Source organism: Takifugu rubripes, chromosome 2 (assembly GCF_901000725.2).
Source record: "Takifugu rubripes chromosome 2, fTakRub1.2, whole genome shotgun sequence".
Lineage (NCBI taxonomy): Eukaryota > Metazoa > Chordata > Actinopteri > Tetraodontiformes > Tetraodontidae > Takifugu > Takifugu rubripes.
In genome coordinates this window covers 12,204,504-12,228,411 of record NC_042286.1, presented here as the reverse complement: position 1 = coordinate 12,228,411, position 23,908 = coordinate 12,204,504, and the positions used below count along the sequence as shown (strand labels likewise).

The following is a 23,908-nucleotide window of genomic DNA, read 5'->3' as shown; positions in this document are numbered from 1 at the left end:
CGTTGTTTCCCCCCCCCCCCCCCCCCCCCCCCCCCCCCCCCCCCGCTCCAGTCTGACTGGGTTTGTCTCTCACCTGCACCCTTTGGCTCTGTTCAGAACTTGGACCTCAGTAAACTTGTTTTCAACCTCACGTTATCGTGTGTGTCTGCATTTGGGATCTCGATTCGTGTCAGCAGATCCGAACATTTTGTCTTTAAAATGAGCGTGATCAGTATTCTGCCGCACCGAAAATATTTAAACCAGTGTTTTTATGGATGATTTAGTAAAATGGATAACAGGCAAGAAAAAAAATTGGATAAATCAGTGTTTTTCAATTACTTTATAGCTCATATTACTGTAGACATGAGGAAAAACCGTCCCATTAACACATGGGGAAAGAACCAATTTATTAAGAGCCCAATATCACAAACACTGTTTGCGTTGGCTCGACTTACAGTCCGCACAGTTGTGACACCCTGTAGCCTCGAACCGATTCAGGAAAAACATTTAAAAAAAAACACTTTTAGTGGAAAAAGAAGAGACCTAAAGGAGAGCCACATCTCTCTGGGATGGACAGATATGCAACAGATGCCACATATACAGACAACATTAACATAGGCATTATACTGGCTGGCATTTGTCTGAATGAAACAAACACAAAATGAAATTTCTGCTCTCAAGCATCTTCTTCCTCCTCGTCACCCTCTGCCTCTTCTTCAGCCGTAGCATCCTGATACTGTTGATATTCGGACACCAGGTCGTTCATGTTGCTCTCAGCCTCAGTGAACTCCATCTCATCCATGCCCTCACCAGTATACCTGAAAAATTAAAATGCAATTACTGTACGCAATGTTATATTTTTTCCATTTAGAGCAGTTTATATACTCATTTCACCCTCTTAGCTTACCAGTGGAGGAAAGCTTTGCGGCGGAACATTGCAGTGAACTGCTCTGAGATACGCTTGAACAGTTCCTGAATGGCTGTACTATTGCCAATAAAGGTGGAGGCCATCTTGAGGCCTCTGGGGGGGACGTCACAGACGGCCGTCTTAACATTGTTGGGAATCCACTCTACAAAGTAGCTGCTGTTCTTGTTTTGCACATTCAGCATCTGCTCATCCACCTCTTTCATCGACATGGCACCTCTGAAGATGGCAGCAACTGTAAGATATCTTCCATGACGTGGGTCACAAGCTGCCATCATGTTCTTGGCATCAAACATCTGCTGGGTGAGTTCTGGAACTGTCAGTGCTCTGCAAGTAAAAATAAAAATCAATGAAAACAAGTATTCATACACTTGTTGATATTTTACTATAGAAGAGGTTCTTGACAGCCCAGACAGGATTCATTTCATCACCAGTTATCTGAACCAAACCGGACATGTTTGACCATATAAATCCCTCAAAATATATTTGGAATGCACTAAACTACAAGTAAAAAATCGGATTGTCTACCTGTACTGTTGGCTACCACGGCTGGTCAATGGAGCGAAGCCTGGCATGAAGAAGTGGAGTCTGGGGAAGGGCACCATATTGACAGCCAGTTTCCTCAAATCAGCATTAAGTTGTCCAGGGTAGCGTAGACAAGTCGTAACACCGCTCATGGTGCATGAGACAAGATGGTTGAGGTCAGAATAGGTGGGTGTGGTCAGTTTCAATGTGCGGAAGCAGATGTCATAGAGGGCCTCATTGTCAATGCAGTATGTCTCATCGGTGTTCTCAACCAGCTGATGCACAGAGAGGGTGGCATTGTATGGCTCCACCACTGTATCTGACACCTGTAGTATAGAATAAAGATGCAACCATGGTGGTAACACAAGAGATACAGCCAACTGTAAGCACACATTTTGCTATAAAGTTTGAGAGAAATTTTATGAACCTTTGGTGAAGGTACAACACTGAAAGTGTTCATGATGCGATCTGGGTACTCCTCTCGAATTTTGCTGATGAGCAGTGTGCCCATCCCAGAGCCTGTACCTCCTCCCAGAGAGTGTGTCAGCTGGAAGCCCTGGAGGCAATCGCAGCCTTCTGCCTCCTTTCTCACCACATCCAGGACCGAGTCTACCAGCTCGGCTCCCTCAGTGTAGTGGCCTTTTGCCCAGTTATTACCTGCTCCGCTCTGGCCTGTATGTCATACAGCCATTTAAATAGTTCAACAGAAAATTCAAAAATAATATAAGTTTCTTATTTACTCGGACATTGAAGAATTCTTACCAAAAACAAAGTTGTCCGGTCTAAAGATCTGCCCATAAGGTCCAGATCTCACAGAGTCCATTGTGCCTGGCTCCAGATCCACCAGGACTGCACGAGGAACATACTTCCCACCTACAAAAACAAAGAATGTTTGTTAAAAATCTAAATCAGTTTTAATAATTTAGCTATCATATGGTCCTTTCTAACAATGATTTTAATTGTTTCTTCTAATGGTAAAAACAAGGCAGTGAAACTGAATGAATCCTCTATGTATCAACAACTAATGATTCCCAGGATCCTGCATGACTGGAGCCTGTGGCTGAGGTACAATAAATGTTAAACTATACAGTCAAGTTCTGATGTGGCAGAGGATTTTTGTAGTGGTTACCTGATGCCTCAATGTAATAGACATTAATTCGCTCCAACTGCAGGTTGCTGTCGCCACTGTATTTCCCAGAAGGGTCAATCCCATGTTCGTCACTTATTACCTCCCAAAACTACAAAGAGAAATAGACCTCAAATTACCTGGCAAGGTAAACCAACTTGCTTTGATGAGTACAGTCTTGATAATATGGCCAGAAACGATCATTAGCTTTGTTGCTAAGTAAGGCTATTCGTCCGCCCACAAATTACAAATGAGGGGGTTTGTTATTTCTCCTATCACACACAAACTTGAAATTGTCCTCACCTTTGCGCCAATCTGGTTGCCGCATTGGCCTGCCTGTAGGTGTACAATTTCCCTCATTGTGATTTAAATCAGTGTTCCCAATTCCTGGAGTAGCTAGATGCCACAAAGAGGATTATAATTGAAACAGCAAAACAAAATTAAATACATTTTGACCTACAAAAAAGCTATTTGTTGATTCTGTTGATTTTTCCATCGAAATAGGAAAAGATACTGACTTAAATGCTTGACATAAATCCACAAAAATCATGCTTTGTTTTTGTTTAGTTAAGTTGGCATATTTGATTCATTAAGACTGCCATGTGGGGTGGAAAGGCTAGTGCTACACTCAAGCAGAGGCTCACAGAAACAAATGACTTGTTTTCAATATCTTACCTTGTAATTTCTATTCTTATATAGTTTCTTAATGTGGCTGAATTTTAGCGATACCAATAGTATAGACCTCAGTATTGTTACAATGTAACATATCCTTAATAGTATGTTGCTTTGAATAAAAGCTCCTATGATCTTTGACATTAAAAGATAAAATATCAAAGCCTATTAATTCCTTTAATTTTTGGACTATCTTATTTTTGCGTGACATTAGGTGGGGGGGGGGGGGGGGTATAGATAACAAATTGTGTCAACTTGCGGGAGGCTTTCCCATTCATTCCTATGGTCACAAAATTTGCAGGTGTACAATTTCTTGCAGCCAGTTGCTCCAATAATGGATAAAAGTTATATCACACTATTCCTAATCAATCTGTATGTTTTGGTGTCTTCAATATTTTATTCTCACATTTTGTAAGTCTTTCATTGCTGGCTAAGGCCACCGACTTCGCAGACGTCGCATGTACAGATACTGTTTAGACAGTATGATTTTTCCCTTACACTGGCCACAATAAAAGGCCACTCTAATATGCAGTGTGACTTCATCAGGGACAAAGTATGCCCAATCAAGCCACACGTTTGCTGTCTTTTGTTTTCAATATCTTAACGTATTCCTTCTATTGTTGCTGACTGTGGTTGAAGTTAATCGGTACCAGTAGCATGGAGAGCAGCTCTTTGGTCTTGTATGTCGCTGTAAATCAAACTTTGATCCAAGGATCAAGAATTCAAGCTTCCATAATTTTGCACATGACCTGTTGAGTTCACGAAAGATTTAGAATATTCCACTGATCCATGGTCCCTTTCATATGAGTTATTCTAGGCACATTTAGCCGACACTGACAACTATTTACTTTGCGAATTTATGGTATGGACAGTGAGTGATAATGCATCTTTCACACCCTTGGATCCATGGTAACATACGCAGACTGTTTTGCCCTCCTGAGTTGCTCCATAGAGAATTACTGACTGGAGGATCGTCAACACCATTTGTGGTCAAACCACAAGTATGTCACTGACCTCTGGTGTCTGGCTAGCCTCTGTCAATTCTCAAAGGTTTGAGGGCAAGATGATTCTCGATGATTTTTCTGGTCTAAATTGAGAGAGTCGATGTTACATATGTCTGGTGGAAGAGTTCCAGAGTTGGTAAGCAGAAAGGCTGAAAGCTCAGTTTCCAATGGTACTGAGGTAGGCAAGGGCCACAGTACCCTAAGAGGATCTGAGGGAGTGGGCTGGGGTGATAATATGGTTATCTGACAGATAAGGAAGAGCAAGGTCATGGATGGCCTTATGTATACAGTAAGATTTTGAATTCTATTCTGAATTTGACAGGGAGTCAATGGAGTTTTTGAAGGGCGGGGGGTGATTTGGTGGATTGGAGCAGTTCTGGAAATGTTACAAGCGGTGAAATTCTGGACCAGCTGAATCTTGAGTTGGGTGTCATCCTTAAAGCAATAAAAATTAATTTGTTGAATTTATGGTAAATATTCCCATGGAGAAAGGGGCTGCCCCAGGACATAGCCATGGGGCTCACCAGAAGTGCGGTCTAAGAAATGACAATGACACCAGGGTAGGGGCATGAGTGCTGCCAAAGGAAGATTGTTTTTATGGGAAGGATGTAAGAAAATGTGTCAAAGGCCGCACTCAGCTCAGGAAGGATGAGGGTAGTGTATATACCAGAATCATCCACCTAGAATAGGGTACAGTCAACCCATCAGTCTGGAGAGGTCTAAAAGACCATCTCCAAGAGATTATAACTCCATACATCCACTGAAAGACAAATGATTTACAAATAGTGGGCCTTCAACATAACAGCAACTCTGCCTGGAAGTGGATGTCCATCAAAACTATCAACCCAAATCACAGCTAAATAGTCACAGACCTGTTTGATAGCATCTGGGACAAATGTGCATCTGTCAACAATCACATGAAAATGAATAGCTGTTGCATTCATGGGAGTGTTGCTAGATGGAAACCTCTGCTACTAACAAAAAAAAAAGAAGCTGCCCATTTCAATTTTGCCAGAGAGCACAACTACAAACCAGAGGCCTTCTGGTAAATGCTCCGGACAGACAAGTTGAAAATAAAATTATATGGTCACAATCAAAACTTATTTCTGGAGTAAAGCCAAAGAATAAAACCTCCCCCCAATAGTAGAACCTGGTGGTAAGAATGTGAAGATCTGGGGCTGTTTTCTGCTTCTGACCTGGATGTCTAGAAAATTATCCTAAGACTAATGAATTCTCTGACATCAAATCCTTGACCATAATCTCAGATGTGCCTCTAACTTCTCAACTGACTGACTTCTGCAAGCAGCAGACTGGTTAGTGGATAAAAGAAGACATTTGATTGAAGTAATGGCTGTAAAAGGAGATCCAACCTACTAATACACAGGTTTATATACATATCCACAAAAACAATATTCTGTCAGTGGCTGGTTCCCTTCAAGAACTTTTACTTTCTCTGCATATTTCCATCTTTGGCTTCAGACATTTAAAATAATAGGCACTTTCTGCTCTCAAGCATCTTCCTCCTCCTCGTCACCCTCTGCCTCTTCTTCAGCCGTAGCATCCTGATACTGTTGATATTCGGACACCAGGTCGTTCATGTTGCTCTCAGCCTCAGTGAACTCCATCTCATCCATGCCCTCACCAGTATACCTGAAAAATTAAAATGCAATTACTGTACGCAATGTTATATTTTTTCCATTTAGAGCAGTTTATATACTCATTTCACCCTCTTAGCTTACCAGTGGAGGAAAGCTTTGCGGCGGAACATTGCAGTGAACTGCTCTGAGATACGCTTGAACAGTTCCTGAATGGCTGTACTATTGCCAATAAAGGTGGAGGCCATCTTGAGGCCTCTGGGGGGGACGTCACAGACGGCCGTCTTAACATTGTTGGGAATCCACTCTACAAAGTAGCTGCTGTTCTTGTTTTGCACATTCAGCATCTGCTCATCCACCTCTTTCATCGACATGGCACCTCTGAAGATGGCAGCAACTGTAAGATATCTTCCATGACGTGGGTCACAAGCTGCCATCATGTTCTTGGCATCAAACATCTGCTGGGTGAGTTCTGGAACTGTCAGTGCTCTGCAAGTAAAAATAAAAATCAATGAAAACAAGTATTCATACACTTGTTGATATTTTACTATAGAAGAGGTTCTTGACAGCCCAGACAGGATTCATTTCATCACTAGTTATCTGAACCAAACCTGACATGTTTGACCATATAAATCCCTCAAAATATATTTGGAATGCACTAAAATACAAGTAAAAATTCTGATTGTCTACCTGTACTGTTGGCTACCACGGCTGGTCAATGGAGCGAAGCCTGGCATGAAGAAGTGGAGTCTGGGGAAGGGCACCATATTGACAGCCAGTTTCCTCAAATCAGCATTAAGTTGTCCAGGGTAGCGTAGACAAGTCGTAACACCGCTCATGGTGCATGAGACAAGATGGTTGAGGTCAGAATAGGTGGGTGTGGTCAGCTTCAATGTGCGGAAGCAGATGTCATAGAGGGCCTCATTGTCAATGCAGTATGTCTCATCGGTGTTCTCAACAAGCTGATGCACAGAGAGGGTGGCATTGTATGGCTCCACCACTGTATCTGACACCTGTAGCATAGAATAAAGATGCAACCATGGTGATAACACAAGAGATACAGCCAACTGTAAGCACACATTTTGCTATAAAGTTTGAGAGAAATTTTATGAACCTTTGGTGAAGGTACAACACTGAAGGTGTTCATGATGCGATCTGGGTACTCCTCTCGAATTTTGCTGATGAGCAGTGTGCCCATCCCAGAGCCTGTACCTCCTCCCAGAGAGTGTGTCAGCTGGAAGCCCTGGAGGCAATCGCAGCCTTCTGCCTCCTTTCTCACCACATCCAGGACCGAGTCTACCAGCTCGGCTCCCTCAGTGTAGTGGCCTTTGGCCCAGTTGTTACCTGCTCCGCTCTGGCCTGTATGTCATACAGTCATTTAAATAGTTCAACAGAAAATTCAAAAATAATATAAGTTTCTGATTTACTCGAACATTGAAGATTTCTTACCGAAAACAAAGTTGTCCGGTCTAAAGATCTGCCCATAAGGTCCAGATCTCACAGAGTCCATTGTGCCTGGCTCCAGATCCACCAGGACTGCACGGGGAACATACTTCCCACCTACAAAAACAAAGAATGTTTGTTAAAAATCTAAATCAGTTTTAATAATTTAGCTATCATATGGTCCTTTGTAACAATGATTTTAGTTGTTTCTTCTAATGGTAAAAACAAGGCAGTGAAAATGAATGAATCCTTTATGTATCAACAACTAATGATTCCCAGGATCCTGCATGACTGGAGCCTGTGGATGAGGTACAATAAATGTTAAACTATACAGTCAAGTTCTGATGTGGCAGAGGATTTTTGTAGTGGTTACCTGATGCCTCAATGTAATAGACATTAATTCGCTCCAACTGCAGGTTACTGTCGCCACTGTATTTCCCAGAAGGGTCAATCCCATGTTCGTCACTTATTACCTCCCAAAACTACAAAGAGAAATAGACCTCAAATTACCTGGCAAGGTAAAATAACTTGCTTTGATGAGTACAGTCTTGATAATATGGCCAGAAGCGATCATTAGCTTTGTTGCTAAGTAAGGCTATTCGTCCGCCCACAAATTACAAATGAGGGGGTTTGTTATTTCTCCTATCACACACAAACTTGAAATTGTCCTCACCTTTGCGCCAATCTGGTTGCCGCATTGGCCTGCCTGTAGGTGTACAATTTCCCTCATTGTGATTTAAATCAGTGTTCGCAATTCCTGGAGCAGCTAGATGCCACAAAGGGGATTATCATCGAAACAGCAAAACAAAATTAAATACATTTTGACCTACAAAAAAGCTATTTGTTGATTCTGTTGATTTTTCCATCGAAATAGGAAAAGATACTGACTTAAATGCTTGACATAAATCCACAAAAATCATGCTTTGTTTTTGTTTAGTTAAGTTGACATATTTGATTTATTAAGACTACCATGTGGGGTGGAAGTGCTAGTGCTACACTCAAGCAGAGGCTCACAGAAACAAATGACTTGTTTTCAATATCTTACCTTGTAATTTCTATTTTTATATAGTTTCTTAATGTGGCTGAATTTTAGCGATACCAATAGTATAGACCTCAGTATTGTTACAATGTAACATATCCTTAATAGTATGTTGCTTTGAATAAAAGCTCCTATGATCTTTGACATTAAAAGATAAAATATCAAAGCCTATTAATTCCTCTAATTTTTGGACTACCTTATTTTTGCATGACATTAGGTGTCGGTGGGGGGGGGGGCGGGGGTATAGATAACAAATTGCATCAACTTTCTGGAAGCTTTCCCATTCATTCCTATGGTCACAAAATTTGCAGATGTACAATTTCTTGTAGCCAGTTGCCCCAATAATGGATAAAAGTTATATCACACTATTCCTAATCAATATGTATGTTTTGGTGTCTTCGATATTTTATTCTCATATTTTGTAAGTCTTTTGTTGCTGACTAAGGCCCTGGGGCCCTCCAGAAGTGGCAGGGGTAGAGATGAACAAAGTGCGGTCTAAGAAATGACAATGAAACCATGCTGGGGGCATGAGTGCTGCCATTTGAAGACAGTTAATTGGGCTGGGTGGTGTGAGAAATGACTGCAAGAAATTGCATGTTTCTTCAATTACATGAAAGTGAATACTTTTACATTCATGGGGGTGGTTGCTAGATGGAAGCCTCTGTTCTCAAAAAAGAATAAAGCTGCCCATTTCAATTTTGCCAGAGAGCACATAGACAAACCAGAGGCCTTCTGATAGATTCTCTGGAATTTCAAAACAAAATTATATGGTCACAATGGAAACCATTATTTCTGGAGAAAAGCCAAAGAATAGAACATCTGTGCATCTGTTCTGACTATATCTGAGAATGCTGTTGGAGGCTGCTGGGAGCCTGATCATGTGTGAGCACAGACGAAGTGGTTCACATTGAGAAGTAAAGAATGTTACCTGCTTTCAAGTTGCCAAATTTAGAGAGAAAGTCACTTAGTTGGCAATGCTGAAATACAATATTTACAAAAAGTTGCCAAAAAGGCTGAACAAATTCCACATTTGGCTCAGCAACTTACCAGTCTACATCTTGCAGGCAAAACATTGGTAGGAAACGTGAGACCTTTAATGTGGTGGGTCTGTAGGGGACCTGTCAGGATTAACTAGGGAATGAAAGTATGGAAATTAAAACATGAGATTAAAGTGCATTCTGTCATTTTTGTTTTTGAATAGGCAATTCTTTTTTTATATAAAAATATACAAATCTGTTTAACTTGTGTTGTTGACAATACACAGAATTAGAAAAAAGCTATTAACCAAACAGAGATATAATTCATACAGCAAATTTAAACCCCAAATATTGTCCAGTGCTTGTCTGACTTTCTGCCTTTTGGAGTTAAAAACAATAAAATAGCTATACACAAAATCTTATTGCTGAAGGAGAGGTACAGAGGATAAGCACACCTGATCAAGCAGACAAAATCGTGTCCACTGAAGCAATGCTTGTCTCGACAACTGCAAACTTTAGTTAGTTGCTTAAATTATTGATTTTTTTTTCTTCTTGTTTTTTTTTTTATGAACTCAAATAGGGGATCGAGCAAACAAATCATAAGAAAATTTGCATTTACCTTTTTTGAACTCAACAAGAATTAAGTTAAAATTTTAAGTATACTCGGAGAACTTTAATGAATATGAATCTTCTAATACGGAACAAAGAGATTTTTATGTTATTTCAAGATTCAGGAATAATGAATGACTTAATACATTTTACAAAGCTACTTCAAAACTAAGATGGAAAAAAAAACAATTCAAAAAATAAATTTGACACTTTCCGAACTTGTTCTACAAACAGTGTGCAATTGCCATTCATTTCTGGAAAATTTGAAATAGTGCTTAAACGGGTAAATATTATGCAAAGTAATGGCAGTATTGCTGTGACTGCCATGTAGTACCGTTGTGCTCAGTGGTGAGTGTAGAGGACGTGAAAAGAGGACATGTCCGGGTAAAAGAGGACGTTTGGTCACTGCATTCAATTCAACTGAACATTCTTTCATGTTACAAGCTCTCAAATTAAAATAATTAAATAAATCCTTAATTAATTGCCACGGACATTTATTTTGCCATCCATGTATAGCAGATAGGAGATCAAGTGTTTGCCAAGGTTGTGCGATTTTTATTTTTTAATTTTGGCTGAATTTATGTATAAAGTTTTTCTTTAAAAAAAAGAATTTTAAGTAGCATTCGGATTACGTCATATTCCTGCGACTGTTTATGCGACGCTCTGTAATGGCGCTGTTTCCAGCTTTTGCCGAAGTAGAACCCAAAAGAGCTGAATCTTCCTCTAAAGGTGGTGAATATATTTTATACATTACTGATTTATATGCTGGAATTTCTATGTGGAATTTATACTGGTAAAATTTCAAACGAACTACTCCAGGTATTAGCTATCCCGATGGTATAATGAAATGGTTTATTTTCTTCATTCAGCTAAACTCTCAAAGACGTTTTTGACTATCAACAGCTGTTTTAAACAGCGTGTTTCATTTAATTTCATTAAAATTCGTTTCTAACTTTTTATTATTTTGCTAACAACCGAACGCCGGCAATGTGAAAGCGGTCACAAAAGTAACTTGCTGCCAGTTGTTCTGAGAAACGCTTTGATCATTTTTGTTTTCTCTTTTTTTGTAGAATTAGATTGGCTCAATAATAAAACCTTTCAGACTGGCGATGCCATCTCTCTTCATAATTGTTTTTTGGAGACGACTAAAAATGTCAGGACTGAGAAGGAACAAAGGTAAAACAAAAATAAATAAATCCCGATATACATATCTTCTGAAATTCTGTGATATGTGAAAATCCCCCCAGGATGTTGGTCTACAAACGGCAACTATGTTTTCTGTTCCAACCCTCTGGTGAAGAATTGAGTGCTTTATCAAAATTTTAATCCTGTAATCTTCAGTCTGGACAGTCAATTAAGCTCGCCACATGAGGAACAGGAAAGGCTTCTGCCCAAGAAAAAGAAAAAGAAAAGTGAGAAGAAGAGGAAGAACAAGAAACACAAAAAGAAAAGTGGGAAGTATTCAGACAGCAGTGGCTCTGAATCTGAAACCATTTACCCCAGCGATCTCAAAAGAGAAGAGGAAAATGGGTACGGTCGATAGATTTAGTCACCTTGTGCTCACTCTAAAATGATTCATTACAGTCTGACCTTGTTTCTGCTTAAAGTTTTCATTTCTTTTTGTTTATCTGCCGTACATAGATCACAGGCCGCACCATTAGCAAGCAGTTTCTCCTGGTTGGATGACGTCCAGTTACCCACAGCGCAGCTGTTCTGTGTGGACCGTAAACCAGACCCAGCCAACTGGACGTATAAATCCCTGTACAGAGGAGACATAGCAAAGTACTACACTCCACTATAGCTTTGTGATTTTTTTTACTTTTAATCGTCTTCATGGCTACCCCCCGCTCAGATCAGCTTCAGAGTTGTCAGATGATTTTCTATCGCTTTCAGATAGCAATCAGAAGGGGGGATAACAAAACGCAGTATCTCGTTTGTAGTTTCCAAGCATGATTGTTTCCTTAAAATGTTTTCTTTTTTTTTTAAATAGCAAAATTTAGGCTCAAGTAAAGCAATTTAGGAATTACCAGTTAACTGAATACAAACATTTAAAGTACTGAAAATCAGCTTGTTATGAAAATGTCAATCACAAGATTAATGCAGGTTGAAAAACCTTATAGGACAGACATGTAAAATTCTGGATAAGAAACACATGATTAAGGAAATGAGTGTCAGAAGTGGAAGTAAACAGATCAGATACATTTAGAAATGCTCAGTTAGACTGTCATGTCCACGTGTTTATGATATTCTGTGTGCTCCAGGTATAGGAGGAAAGGCAACTCTTCTTTGGGACTGGACCCACGTAAACAAGAAGTCAGCTGGGAGGAATCGCAGTCAAAGAAGAAGAAGAAAGGCACAAACAAGAAAGCAGCGGACAGATATTACTCTGCAGTCAACCGTCAGATGCTGAAGTCTGAGGCGCTTGTTTCTATATTTCCAACAAATTCTGAATGCAGTGGTGCCACTGGCCCTGCTTTATTTCTTCCACTGACTGATGATCAGGAGAACACAAAAGGACCACCTGGTAGGAGGTTTAGCCAAAACAGGCTATGCAGCATTAACCAGAGCAGAGGCTATCTGTTCAGTGTGGCTTATTTTTAAAACAACATGCCTTTTTAATCCAGGCGGCGATGTGCAGTCGACAGCCGTGAATCCTCTGGGGGTGTATGACTCCTCTACTACCCTCTGGCTCCAGGGGAAGGGACAGCAGGTGCATGCAGAACAGGAGAATCTGGACATGAAGTCAGAGCCAAGTGCAACACCTCTGACTGGGAGAACTGAAGAGTTTAACAGGCGGCTGAGAGAGCAGCCAACGGACACACAGCTATGGATAAAGTTTATAAAATTCCAGGTAAAAAGATGTATTGTATGTAATACCTTTTAACACCAGGCAAAAAACGGTTTAAACCAACATACTGTCGGCATTTGAGGACCCAGTGAACATAAAAAAAATTGGCATTTGGTCCTGACCTGGATTTTTATTGGTTCAGCTCTGAATGCTGTGCTGTGTGAACAGCAAATGTGTACTGGCACATATTTTAATGTGAAACTCTAAATTACTTGAAACTAAACATCTGCTTATCTGAAATTTTTAGTCATTTTTTTAAGCAGCATCTAAAGTTCATCGAGCCGTATTCCTCTTTTATAGGATGAGTTGAGCACAACAGTGTTTGGAAATGAAGAAGGCGAACAAGGTATTACTTCAGTTGACTGTCGAAAGTCTTCCTACCGAGCAGTCCTGGAGAAAAAGCTGAGTATTGCGGAGCGTGCAATTGCCACCAACCCCTGCTCCATAACTCTGCAGCTGGAGAGACTCAAGATCTGCCAGGAACTCTTGGAGCCTTCAGTTCTGGCCAAAGAGTGGAAGAAACTGGTGAGTCTGGGATGAGTGTCAGTCTGGGGCACTCTGCTTGGTGCTGGTGCCACGCAGCACTTCAGATGGCAGGAGTTGGCCCAAGTTTGTAGATGTACTGACAACGATATGTGGCTTTGTGTGCTGAATTTATTCATGAACAGAAACACAAGATGCAGGTAGTTTCTTAGAAAAATTTACAAACAGGGCAATCGGTAACGCTGTTTTTGTAATTGTGAATTTCTCAAATTCACCTCTGATGGCACTAAAGCAGGGGTCGGCAACCCAAAATGTTGGAAGAGCCATATTGGACCAAAAAAAACAAGAAACAAATCTGTCTGGAGCCGCAAAAAATTAAAGCATTATATAGGGCTTATAATAAAGGCAACACATGCTGTAAGTGTCTATATTAGCTATATTAGCCTAATTTCCAAATGATAAGTAGGCTATAAATACATAATGAGCATTCATGATGAAATGTTTATTTTCCCTGCAGCGCATCCTGGAGAGAATGACGCACCACGTGACCGCTCTGCTGTAGATGGAGCTTTAAGTTTAACTTCCATTATAATGAGATGTTGAAATTAAATATTTATTATACACATTTATACAGCATTGGAAAACTTTAAGAATGTTTGTCACGTTTTTCCTCCTACAGAAATTATATTAAAACAATTTCCATTTTCATATTTTTGAAAAAGCTCCAGGGAGCCACTAGGGCGGCGCCAAAGAGCCGCGTGCGGCTCCAGAGCCGCGGGTTGCCGACCCCTGCACTAAAGGAATGCTGACTACCAGTTGTTGAAAGAATTGTTATCCAATATGCGCTGCTGCTGCTCCCCTGGCTGAAAGCTAGAATTTTAAGTTAACAAACCTCTGACCCGACCATTTTCCTACTATTACGGGGTCCAGAGCAAATTTGATTTTATCTCTTTCATGTTGTCTATCTGTCCTCCACATAACGAGTTTGAGTGCATCCATGCTTCATCTACTGCATTTCAGGTGTTCCTTCATCCGAACAGTGCCCCCTTGTGGCGAGAGTACCTACTGTTCACTCAGAGCTACTTCAGCAGTTTCGCAGTGTCAAAGGTCAACGCTGCCTATGGGAAGTGTCTGAGCACCCTCAGTGCGGTGCGTGACGGCAGCATGGTCTCTCATCCAGCCCTGCCGGGAGTTGAGGAGGACATGTTGGGTAAAAGACGTGGTTGATTAAGCATTAATTCTAATCTCATAGTCTGGTTTGTCATGTTCACTTGAAGAGAAAAATTTCCCTTTTCCTAATTTTGTGCTGCAGATATCTTCATCCAACAGTGCCACTTCCTCCGTCAGGCTGGTCATTCGGAGAAGGCCATTTCTCTGTTCCAAGCCATGATGGATTTTACTTTTTTTAAACCCGACAGCGTCCAAAAATTGACCACCAAGCAGCAGGTACACAAGCGCAATAAAAAGCTGATGTGATGTAGAAGATCTTTGACCCTAATCACTCCAAAATTAAAGGATTGTGTCACACAAATCATTTTTCTTGTATTTTACATGTTAAATTGGAATTCTTTTGGAAAATGAAGCCAGTGATTTTATTGATGTGTGATTGTACAGGTTGAATTCTTTGAGCCATTCTGGGACAGTGGAGAGGCGAGGGTTGGAGAGATAGGAGCCAGAGGCTGGAAAATGTGGATGCTCCAGCAAGAAAGAGGCGGGTGGATACAGCCCAGCGAAGGTATATCACAGCCTTTACATTTCCTGAATATTGTAAGTCCATACAGCTTAACTGATTTCTTAAAGTGTGAACGGTCTGTGTGTCCGCAGAGGAAGAAGAGGAGGAAGAAGAGGATGAGGAGGAAGTGAAGGATCGCAGCCAGCCGCGACACACAATCTGGTTGGATGTGGAGTCGTCTCGGGAGGCCGCTCACTGGCTGCCCTGGAGGCCTGATAAGGCCAAGGGTCAGTCAGAAGAGGACTGTGAGGATCCAGACCGACAGGTGCTCCTTTAAAGTGCCTCTCCTTTTGTGCCACATAACATCCAAAAAGGTGCTTAAATCCATGCACCTGATGTACTGCGATCACTTTGACCTTCTTTTTTTTAACGGTAGGTGCTGTTTGATGACATCGGTCCTTCCCTCATTTTACTGCCCTCACCGGAGCTCCAGCTTCGTCTTCTTGTGCAGTTTCTGGCGTTCCTGGGGCTGCCCACTGACTTTGCGCTCTCTGCAGCCCCTCGTAGTCCTGACATCCTACTGGAGAACCTTTCTCTCCTCACTCACGGTAAAACAAATACTTAATTAGGTTTATCAATCATAAAGGTCTGCTTAAACTAGTAACACCAAGAAAGTGAGTAACTTTGCCCGGATTCTATCTATTAGGTGTCGACCCCCAACGTCCTCTGACCTACCAAGACCTACCCGACACTGGGGTCAACCCTGTAGGGCTCATGACAACTCTTCAGGGAAACAGGAAGTGGGTAGGGCTCGGCAAGCAAGGAGAGAAATTTGTTGCCAATCTTTTAAAAATGGTCCAGCCTGTTCTTCGTGTTGACTCTCAAACTAATTTAGCACTCAGCCGGGTGCGCTATGAAAAACTCAAGGTACAAGTCCGTCACGAAAATTGACATTGATTTTTGTTTTAACTTAAAAGAATATGTCAGCCTTGCAGTAGGTTAACTCTCTGTATGTGTTTATACGTGCATCATGCGTAGGTCTTGCGCTGCCTGTGTAGTGGCAACAAAAAGCGCCTCCGCTCTCAAGGGAAGAGCAGCAAGCGAATAGCAAAGCAGCTTCTCAAGGAGTCAGACAACCGCTCGTCGCTGGTTCTGTGGAGGGAGTACGGCCACCTGGAGTGGCTGATAGGCAACCTAGAAGAGGCTCGCAAAGTCTTTTCTACAGCAATGGCATTAGGGGGCAACAAAGGGTTGAGAAACCCTGCTCTCTGTGACCTGTGTCTGCTGTGGGCTCAGCTGGAGGTGGAGGAGGTAGCACGTGCGCCGGGCGCAGGGCTTACAGATGTCACTGCGTCTCCAGCCCTGCATGTGCTAACACAGCTAGCAGAAGCAGCATCCCCAGCCTCCCAGACCCTGTCTCCAGTTTCCATCCTGAAAGCACGGAAGTTATATGACCAGGCCTTGACTGCCAGATTATCAGCTCTGGACCAGACCAGGAAAAAAGGTTCACTCACCAACATGTTATCCCCTCACAATGGAAAACACAGATTGTTTAAAATTGTCTAGAAAATAGTAGTGTTTGAATTTTTTAAAACTGTAAGCCTGATTGAATCATTTGAAGACAGCAGTGAGACTGTTCGTGCTTCCTTTTCTAATTGGTTCAAGTGTCTCCTGTGAATTTCACTTCTTGTCACACCTTCACCAGGCCAAGAGGATCCTCCGGGAGAGAACATTAGGCTCAGGGGCTTGGCTGGAAGCTATGCTCTTTTCCAGTACCTCACAGTGGGAATTCAAGCAGCTAATGCTGTCTATAGCCAGGCTAGAGAGAGGATGGAGGCGCTACACCACAGTCTGATCTCCAACATGCAGAATGTTAGCGAAAAAGATGACAGCCTTGCTCGGGCCGCCGACGCCAGCCACTCCGAGGCTGATTCCAGCCACACGCAGGACTCAGTGAGCAGGCTGGCTTCTGACTGCGAGGCACTAGCAGTCCAGCAGGCAGCATTGCTCAGATATCATAAGAGTGTCAGTGTGTTTCCCTTGGCAACAGTGAGAGAGATGCTGACCTCTGCCCTCTCCACCTGGCCCACCAGCGCCCCTCTTTGGAGCATATATGTACAGGTAACCTGTTCATTACTTACCGAATATTAAAGGTTTAAAATCCTGAACGAGCATCACAATTATCCACGTGACACCGATTCAGTATTTGGAGGCCTCGGGTGTCACCAGTGTCGTGTTACGTGTGTTTCAGGTGGAGAATCGGTACCACAGTGCTGGTCGTGCACGCCGCTTTTTTCATTCTATAACTAGGAGCAACAGCTGCATGGTGCCACGCCTTTTTGCCATTGTTGCTGAACAACAAAGGAAGCAGTTGATAGATGCTGCTCTGGGGTATTTACCAAGCAATCATTCGTTGCTACGTCACATTAGACAAATGAGTCCTATTTTAGATTTTTTTTCTTTTCTTAAAAATTCATTTTCATTGGCTTTGTAGGTCCTGTGGCCCATGCGTTGCCTTGCCCACCCTGCCAGAGAATGGACTCAGCAACCGCATACGGGGATTGTTCGAAAACATCGTATCAAAAGAGGCCGGTTCTCGCTGCCCTCTAGTCTGGAGAATGTACATGCACTTCCTGGTGAGATTGCATATAAACCTCATCTTGTCACGCATGCACGGTCTCGTTTACATTTGCTCTTCTTTATTTATCCAGTCCTACTTGACAGCAGCTGTACTACAGGCTTTATTTAAGGCTTATTTTGTCATCATGGGCATGTTGGCATTAACAAATCTAGCTGGGTGTGATCCTTACATACGTTGGTATCAACTTGCATTGGGAATATAAACCTTTAGTAATATATGGGTAGTTTATACTTTATTATTACTAAAGGAATGAGATTTGGGTTTCTGCTGGAAGGCTTCAGCCACCCACTTGCACTGAATCAGGAATAGGTGGTGGTTAAAAGGAGGAGGATGGAAATGTGGGTTGATATCTTTGAGCAGAGGGTCTGCTGTGAAGCCAGATTAATACCAGATATATTGAAGCTCAAGTAGGCTGGCAAAAAATGACTCTCTGGTTAGATTTCCATGGTAACCGATGCTTGTGGTATAAAACAGGATTATTCATTATTAAGGTAATTTAGGATTAACTTGGGGTTTTCAGGACTGGATTATTTCTTACAGTGGAACATCATTGATATAGTTGATCAGTGGAGCAATGAAACTGTGAACTATAACCCCTGAGAACCAAAATAAAACTGCAGTAAAGCTGAGTTTTGCTGTCATCATTTGGAGAGAAATTTAGTTTTCCAAAACAAACTCCATCTGATTTGCATGTTTTCTTCAGATATTCACAAATATTCAAATATTCTTGTTTCTTGTATGTGCTTGCAATGTGCCTGTGAATTTCTAGGTTTCAGATGGGAAGATAGAGAAAGCTCTCGGGATCTTTTATAAGGCTTTACAGAATGTGCCCTGGGCCAAGGTAAGCCACAGACATGTTTCAACATCAGCTCATCACCATCTGCTTCTTTTGAAATTCCCCCTGAAAAAAAGTATTTTCCTCTCGCTCTTTCCCTGGCGTGCATGTTTGTACGTGAATGTACATTTGCATTTTTGCAAATGGTTATTGTGTGTATGGTGTACATGTGAGATCAGGGTGTGTACATGGACGGAGTGCAGTTGTTCCCCGGGCGCATACAGGAGTTTGTCGATGTGATGACGGAGAAAGAACTCCGACTGAGACTGCCTATAGAAGAACTGGACATACTCCTGGAGGAGTAAATACACACTGTGTGTGTACATCATTATATAGTTCTCAGAAATTAGCTTGGTGTGTCACTGTTCAGTCAATAATCATTGTCAGACATGTTGTCAGTTTCACATAAATAAAATGCAGTACGTTTATAGTGATACAAGACCTTTTCATTTGTCTAACCTATGTACAAGAATATCGGGTTTAAAATATGCAACAGATTGATTTTTAGTGGTGAATATTTTAATATACATAATTTGTCATGAAACGGTTATTGATAAAGATGCATTAAAAAGTTTTAAAACTTTTTTGATGTGGAAGTGCACCTTTTTAAATTCCATTCCTTAAAATTACTAGTTGGATTACTACGTCAATAAATTGACATAGTGGGAAATCTTTGACTTCCTAAAATTCGTTTAACCACTGAATTGCGCAAAAATAAAAACTTTTAACGCGTCTTTTTCGTTTAATACTCCTAACTTGATCAATACAGCGGCGGTGCAGTCGCTCCCTCCCGTCATTGCTGCCTCTGCGACGTGGTTTGACGCATTGCAGATCCGCTCTGTCCAATCAGCGGCCTCGATACAGAGCGCGGAATATGCGGGTCTGTAACGACCAATTAGGATCCGTCTTTCACACACCAGAACTTCGCCGTGAGGTCGAGAATGTATCCATCCGCCTGCTTTTAAAATAAAAAAATACGCGCGTCACAAAATAGTCCGCCAGTTTCCGAGACTTATGCTTTAGTTAACCAGAAAATAGGAACTGACCCCAAAGTTATACTTCACAGAGTGATAATATAAATTGTTTTTATTTCTTCATTGAGAGTCTCAATTTTCTTCTAAAATTGGCATTTATCGTTCTAGAAATAGAGCCCATACCGGCGAAAAAAGTGGGTAAAGGTATGCTGGCAAAAGGCCGGTCCATGAACGTACATTGAGAAACAACAGTAAAAGTTGCAGCACGACTATTCTACAGTCGTGCCATTTTTTTTATAACCTTAAATAGAATAAATACATCAACACATTTAGGCTTGCGCGTATTCAAAGAGACAGACCGCACTTTCAGCGTCCCTTTTAAATCAGATAAGGTTTTTGTTTCTGCCATTATCGATGACAATTAAAAACAAAAAAAACGTGTCAAAGCATATGGATCCAAAAGTTTGCATTGGAATGCCACATGGGATGATTTCATCATCTCTGCCCAGCGGATGGGATCCACACAGGTGGCAGATTGACGGCGGAGCCCGCGCAAGTAGCGCTTACTGCGGAAGAATACACTGAGCCGCACAGAAGTGCTTCGCCTCGCCCGCGTGCCCGCCCGCGTGCACGCCCGCTCGCTTCCAAAGCTCGCGGTGGTCCGTGGCAGTCGTCCATTTCGCATCTCGTGGTAGCATTAGCAGACCGACCCGACCCTCTCAAGCAACCATGGTGAGTACGACGGGGGGGTTTTACGGGGACGTTCGTGGAGCCTGACGCGGTTTTAACAACGCAAACCGGGGCCGAGTGTCGTCTTTTACTTTAGTTAAATAGCCCGACAGTCTGAACGGCATCTTCCGCTAGTAAAACGAGCTTCATGCGCTGTGCTGTTAGCTTACCGACGTTAGCTGTTAACACCGGCGGGTGGGTTTAGCGAAGCGCCGCCGGAGGTAGAAGCTTATTGCGCCGCCGCTGCTTAAGATGCTGCCGCTAAAGATGTGGGCATCCCGGTTGCATCGGTGCCAGTTGTGGCGCGGCTCTGCTGGGTGGCACCGTTAGGAACGCCGCTAACTCCAGCGCTGCGTTTTAGAGGCTGCAATTAAAAATTGCCATCTTGTTTTCATGAAGTAAAATGGCATGGATGCCCCCCCCCCCCCCCCCCCCCCCCCGAGCTGTAGTCAGCCGCGTTAACCGCCCACCGAACACCCCGGCGTTACCTGAATTACTGAAACATTAAAATCGACGCGATCTATTGTTTCTCCCCGGGTCAGAACCGATGCAGAAGCAGGACAATGTGTCCAGCATACGAGCAACCACCGGGACACATCAATACGCGGTGCAGCCATGGCTCATGCATGTACGTTTTTGTGCCTGATTTTTGAAACGAATGCACCAATAAAGCATCATTTGTCGATATGTATGTAAAAGAATGGGGTGATCAGAGGTGTCGGAAAGCTTCAGGCGGGTATCACCATGCTGGGTTTGGTAGTTGTGTTCTTTGCTGTACCCATTATATCTAGAAGAGATGATTATTTCTGGAGTGCTGACAGTCCCAACAATCCTCGGTGGGGTTGCTATAAATTCATTTTATAGGATTTTCACTCGGGTTTGTTGACTTTTCACTGTGTGCGGGATCGTTCCTGCCAGACACACGACCTGGCGTTAAGGAATGTGGTTCTGCTGGATTCCCAGTTTTTGTGTTCGCGAGTCCTGAAACTTTGCTCTATGCTGCGTTTCGGGTTATTGCAGCTCAACTCGTCTGGCGTGAGGTGGACGGCGCGATGCTTAGTAGGAGGTGTGAGGGAGCGCCAACCGATCCTCCCTAGGTGCTGCAACAGAAGCAGCCAGATGACAGAGTACACGTATGGAAAAGTCCTTTGACAGGATGACGTCGCGTGAAGTGCGCTGGCGGCGCCGCGACGGGAAGACGATTATCAGTTGAACCAGCTCCTGGGCGCGGATGAGACGGACATCTGCGTGTCGGCTTCGGAACCAGCTCCCAGCTCTAAAGCGGGTCACTGTAGAAACTTCTGCCTCCTCTCCTGCGCCGGTCCGGCCGCCCACCCTGCCTGAACGCTCTTATCCGCCGCTTCCTCTGTCGGCCTGCCGCGCGGTTCTGGAGCAACAGATGAATGGCTACAATTGTTTCCCTCCGCCTTTTCCAGCCGGCCACAGCCGCTCTTTTAGTCCGTGCTGTCATCATTCCGTCATGCTGCCAAAGAAGGTGGCGCTCTACCCACCGGAAGATGATCTGGTCGGCCTGTCCACCGTCTATGACCTCTTGGACGAGCAGCACCGCTACTACAGGGAGCTGATCCACCAGCAGGAGAGGAACTATAGAGCGTTCCTTCAAGTGATGATGGACGCGTCCTGGAGCCGTACGGACAGCCTGGTCAGGGAGATGCAGGACCTGAGGAGCTGCCTGCAGAGGACCAGGGCGGAACTGGCTGAAGTTAAAAAACAGGCGACCCAGGACGGCAAACGGGCCGAGTGCCTGGCTGAGGACCTGGTGACGGTGCGGGAGGCCCTGGATGGCCTGAGCCTCAAAGTGGGTGCAGGAGGACGGGGTGTGAGCGCCAAGCAGCACAGGGGAGCCGCCGGGTTGAAGCTGGATGGAGGAAGAGCTGGAAGTCGAGGTAGAGAGGCGAAAAGGACGGAACCGAAGGCAGCCAAGCTGGTGGCGGACCTGACGGACATCCGCTTTGATCTCATCAAGGTTGGACGCACACCACAACGGGCCGCTCGGAACCTTGCGTGTCATTTAGGGGTATGGGGGCGTTCGGCCAACTCGAGGCACCGCGCGGCGAGTTTTGGCTTTGGTTCGCTTGTGTTGCGAGTGCCGATACGTCAAAGATCAGTAATCCTGTCTGTCCTGGATCCACTCTTTAAAACTCTCCCGTTTCCTTCCGTCTTCCTCAGGCTGACCAACTAACAGAGGAGCAGATCGCAGGTGAGACGGTGCTAAACCTAGTTGCCCCCCCCCCTTAACCTTACCCGTTTACTCCCGGTTTAACCTTTTACCCGTCTTTTGGGTTGGTCCAGAGTTCAAGGAAGCCTTCTCCCTGTTCGACAAGGATGGCGACGGCACGATCACCACCAAGGAGCTGGGCACCGTCATGAGGTCACTCGGTCAAAACCCAACCGAGGCCGAGCTCCAGGACATGATCAACGAGGTGGACGCTGATGGTGCGTGTTGTCTTACCTGAGCGCCAGGTGTAAATCCCGTCCCCTTCGGTGGGACGCTTGGAGTGATCCAGGTTTGGTTTTTGTTTGTCGTTTTCCAGGAAACGGAACCATCGACTTCCCCGAGTTCCTCACAATGATGGCAAGAAAGATGAAGGACACCGACAGCGAGGAGGAGATCAGAGAGGCCTTCAGGGTCTTTGATAAGGTGCGTCTGCGTGTTCGGCTTTGGCAACAGAACGCCTGAAATGGCTGTTGGCGGTTGACGGTAATGCGTCTCGTCCAGGACGGGAACGGCTACATTAGCGCCGCAGAGCTGCGCCACGTCATGACTAACCTCGGAGAAAAGCTCACGGACGAGGAAGTGGACGAGATGATCAGGGAAGCAGACATCGACGGAGACGGACAGGTTAACTACGAAGGTAAAGGAAGGCGCAGCTAGCCGCGCTAGCCGTTTCTTTGCTAAAAGTACAGAGTAGCCGGAGGCGCTCTCCCTTCTGTGGAATCTAAACCTGTTTTTTTTCTTCTCCTTTTTATTTTTTTTAACTCCTCTACAGAATTTGTTCAGATGATGACGACCAAATGAACTGGACTCGCATTAACAATCAAGAAAATCGGTCAATTGATTCACTTACCTCTTATTGCAAAAATTCTACATTTATTCATACTGTTCTGTATAGACAACTTAAACTGAATGTTGGAAAACAAAATCTGTCCATATAAACAAACTCAAATATGGTAAAAGATTAAGAAAAACCTAAATCAGTCTGCATGTACTGGCTTGTATCCCCGCCCCCCCCAGTGCTTTCGCCGCCCAGTCGGAGTTGAACCCTTGAGCCAGGCAGTTTCTCTGCAGCGGCCTGGTTCACTCACCTTCTGCTTCTGGTTCCATCTGCCTGATGTCATGACGATTCTATGGGCTGGCCAATCACCTTTCCTCTATGACTTCCTGTTTGGTTTCTTTCTGTTCTTCATGCATGCAGCTTTAGACGGGTTACTGTTGAGAACCCAGGGGCGGGGGGTGGGGGGGGCAGGCTGTTGTGGAGCCTTAGGGGGGCCCCACAGGGACGAGGAAGAGGCGGAGGGGTTTAACCAACAGGTGGACGGGTGCGAGTGACGCGGCAGAACCTTTGCAGTTTGCTAACTTAAAAGAATTCAGCGGCGAGAGATATTTTTAAGAAAAAAAAAAACATTCAAATGGAATAAATCTCTTTTGGATTCTGTGTTTCTGGCATGTGAGGATACACTCTTTATCTGTTGTGTGTTTACCATTTTCGAGGGGTGAAGCCTGGGTGGGGCGTAGGTGTGAGCCCCTCGGGGGGGCACTGGGTGAGGTCTGGGTGGTAGTGCCGATACACAACAGCAGCTCTCGGGCGGT

At 43.6% G+C, this 23,908-nt stretch overlaps 4 protein-coding genes across 4 annotated transcripts; 2 read left to right on the top strand and 2 right to left on the bottom strand.

Annotated features, from left to right (window-relative positions):
• Positions 1-307: 307 nt before the first annotated feature.
• On the bottom strand, positions 308-3,259 carry LOC101068120 (tubulin beta chain-like). Its single transcript, XM_011620988.2, has 8 exons — positions 3,231-3,259; positions 2,859-2,951; positions 2,559-2,667; positions 2,192-2,302; positions 1,857-2,101; positions 1,433-1,755; positions 887-1,231; positions 308-797 (listed from the first exon to the last, which is right to left on the bottom strand). The coding sequence occupies exons 2-8, from the start codon at positions 2,913-2,915 to the stop codon at positions 656-658; spliced, it is 1,332 nt and encodes a 443-aa protein (XP_011619290.1). The 5' UTR covers positions 2,916-2,951; positions 3,231-3,259; the 3' UTR covers positions 308-655.
• A 2,387-nt stretch (positions 3,260-5,646) lies between these two features.
• On the bottom strand, positions 5,647-8,343 carry LOC101069196 (tubulin beta chain-like). Its single transcript, XM_029832947.1, has 8 exons — positions 8,315-8,343; positions 7,943-8,035; positions 7,643-7,751; positions 7,276-7,386; positions 6,941-7,185; positions 6,517-6,839; positions 5,971-6,315; positions 5,647-5,881 (listed from the first exon to the last, which is right to left on the bottom strand). Exons 2-8 carry the CDS (start codon positions 7,997-7,999, stop codon positions 5,740-5,742), a joined length of 1,332 nt encoding a protein of 443 aa, XP_029688807.1. The 5' UTR covers positions 8,000-8,035; positions 8,315-8,343; the 3' UTR covers positions 5,647-5,739.
• Positions 8,344-10,490: 2,147 nt separating this feature from the next.
• On the top strand, positions 10,491-18,953 carry nrde2 (NRDE-2, necessary for RNA interference, domain containing). Its single transcript, XM_011616862.2, has 19 exons — positions 10,491-10,623; positions 10,965-11,070; positions 11,236-11,424; positions 11,536-11,676; positions 12,156-12,418; positions 12,519-12,745; positions 13,043-13,267; positions 14,246-14,435; positions 14,538-14,671; positions 14,840-14,960; positions 15,050-15,222; positions 15,334-15,505; positions 15,604-15,824; positions 15,936-16,401; positions 16,603-17,018; positions 17,149-17,288; positions 17,392-17,533; positions 18,308-18,379; positions 18,553-18,953. Exons 1-19 carry the CDS (start codon positions 10,548-10,550, stop codon positions 18,676-18,678), a joined length of 3,600 nt encoding a protein of 1,199 aa, XP_011615164.2. The 5' UTR covers positions 10,491-10,547; the 3' UTR covers positions 18,679-18,953.
• Positions 18,954-19,968: 1,015 nt separating this feature from the next.
• On the top strand, positions 19,969-23,292 carry LOC101064505 (calmodulin-alpha-like). The gene is made up of 6 exons (XM_003975972.3): positions 19,969-20,079; positions 22,267-22,297; positions 22,390-22,533; positions 22,632-22,738; positions 22,817-22,952; positions 23,088-23,292. Exons 1-6 carry the CDS (start codon positions 20,077-20,079, stop codon positions 23,114-23,116), a joined length of 450 nt encoding a protein of 149 aa, XP_003976021.1. The 5' UTR covers positions 19,969-20,076; the 3' UTR covers positions 23,117-23,292.
• Positions 23,293-23,908: the final 616 nt, after the last annotated feature.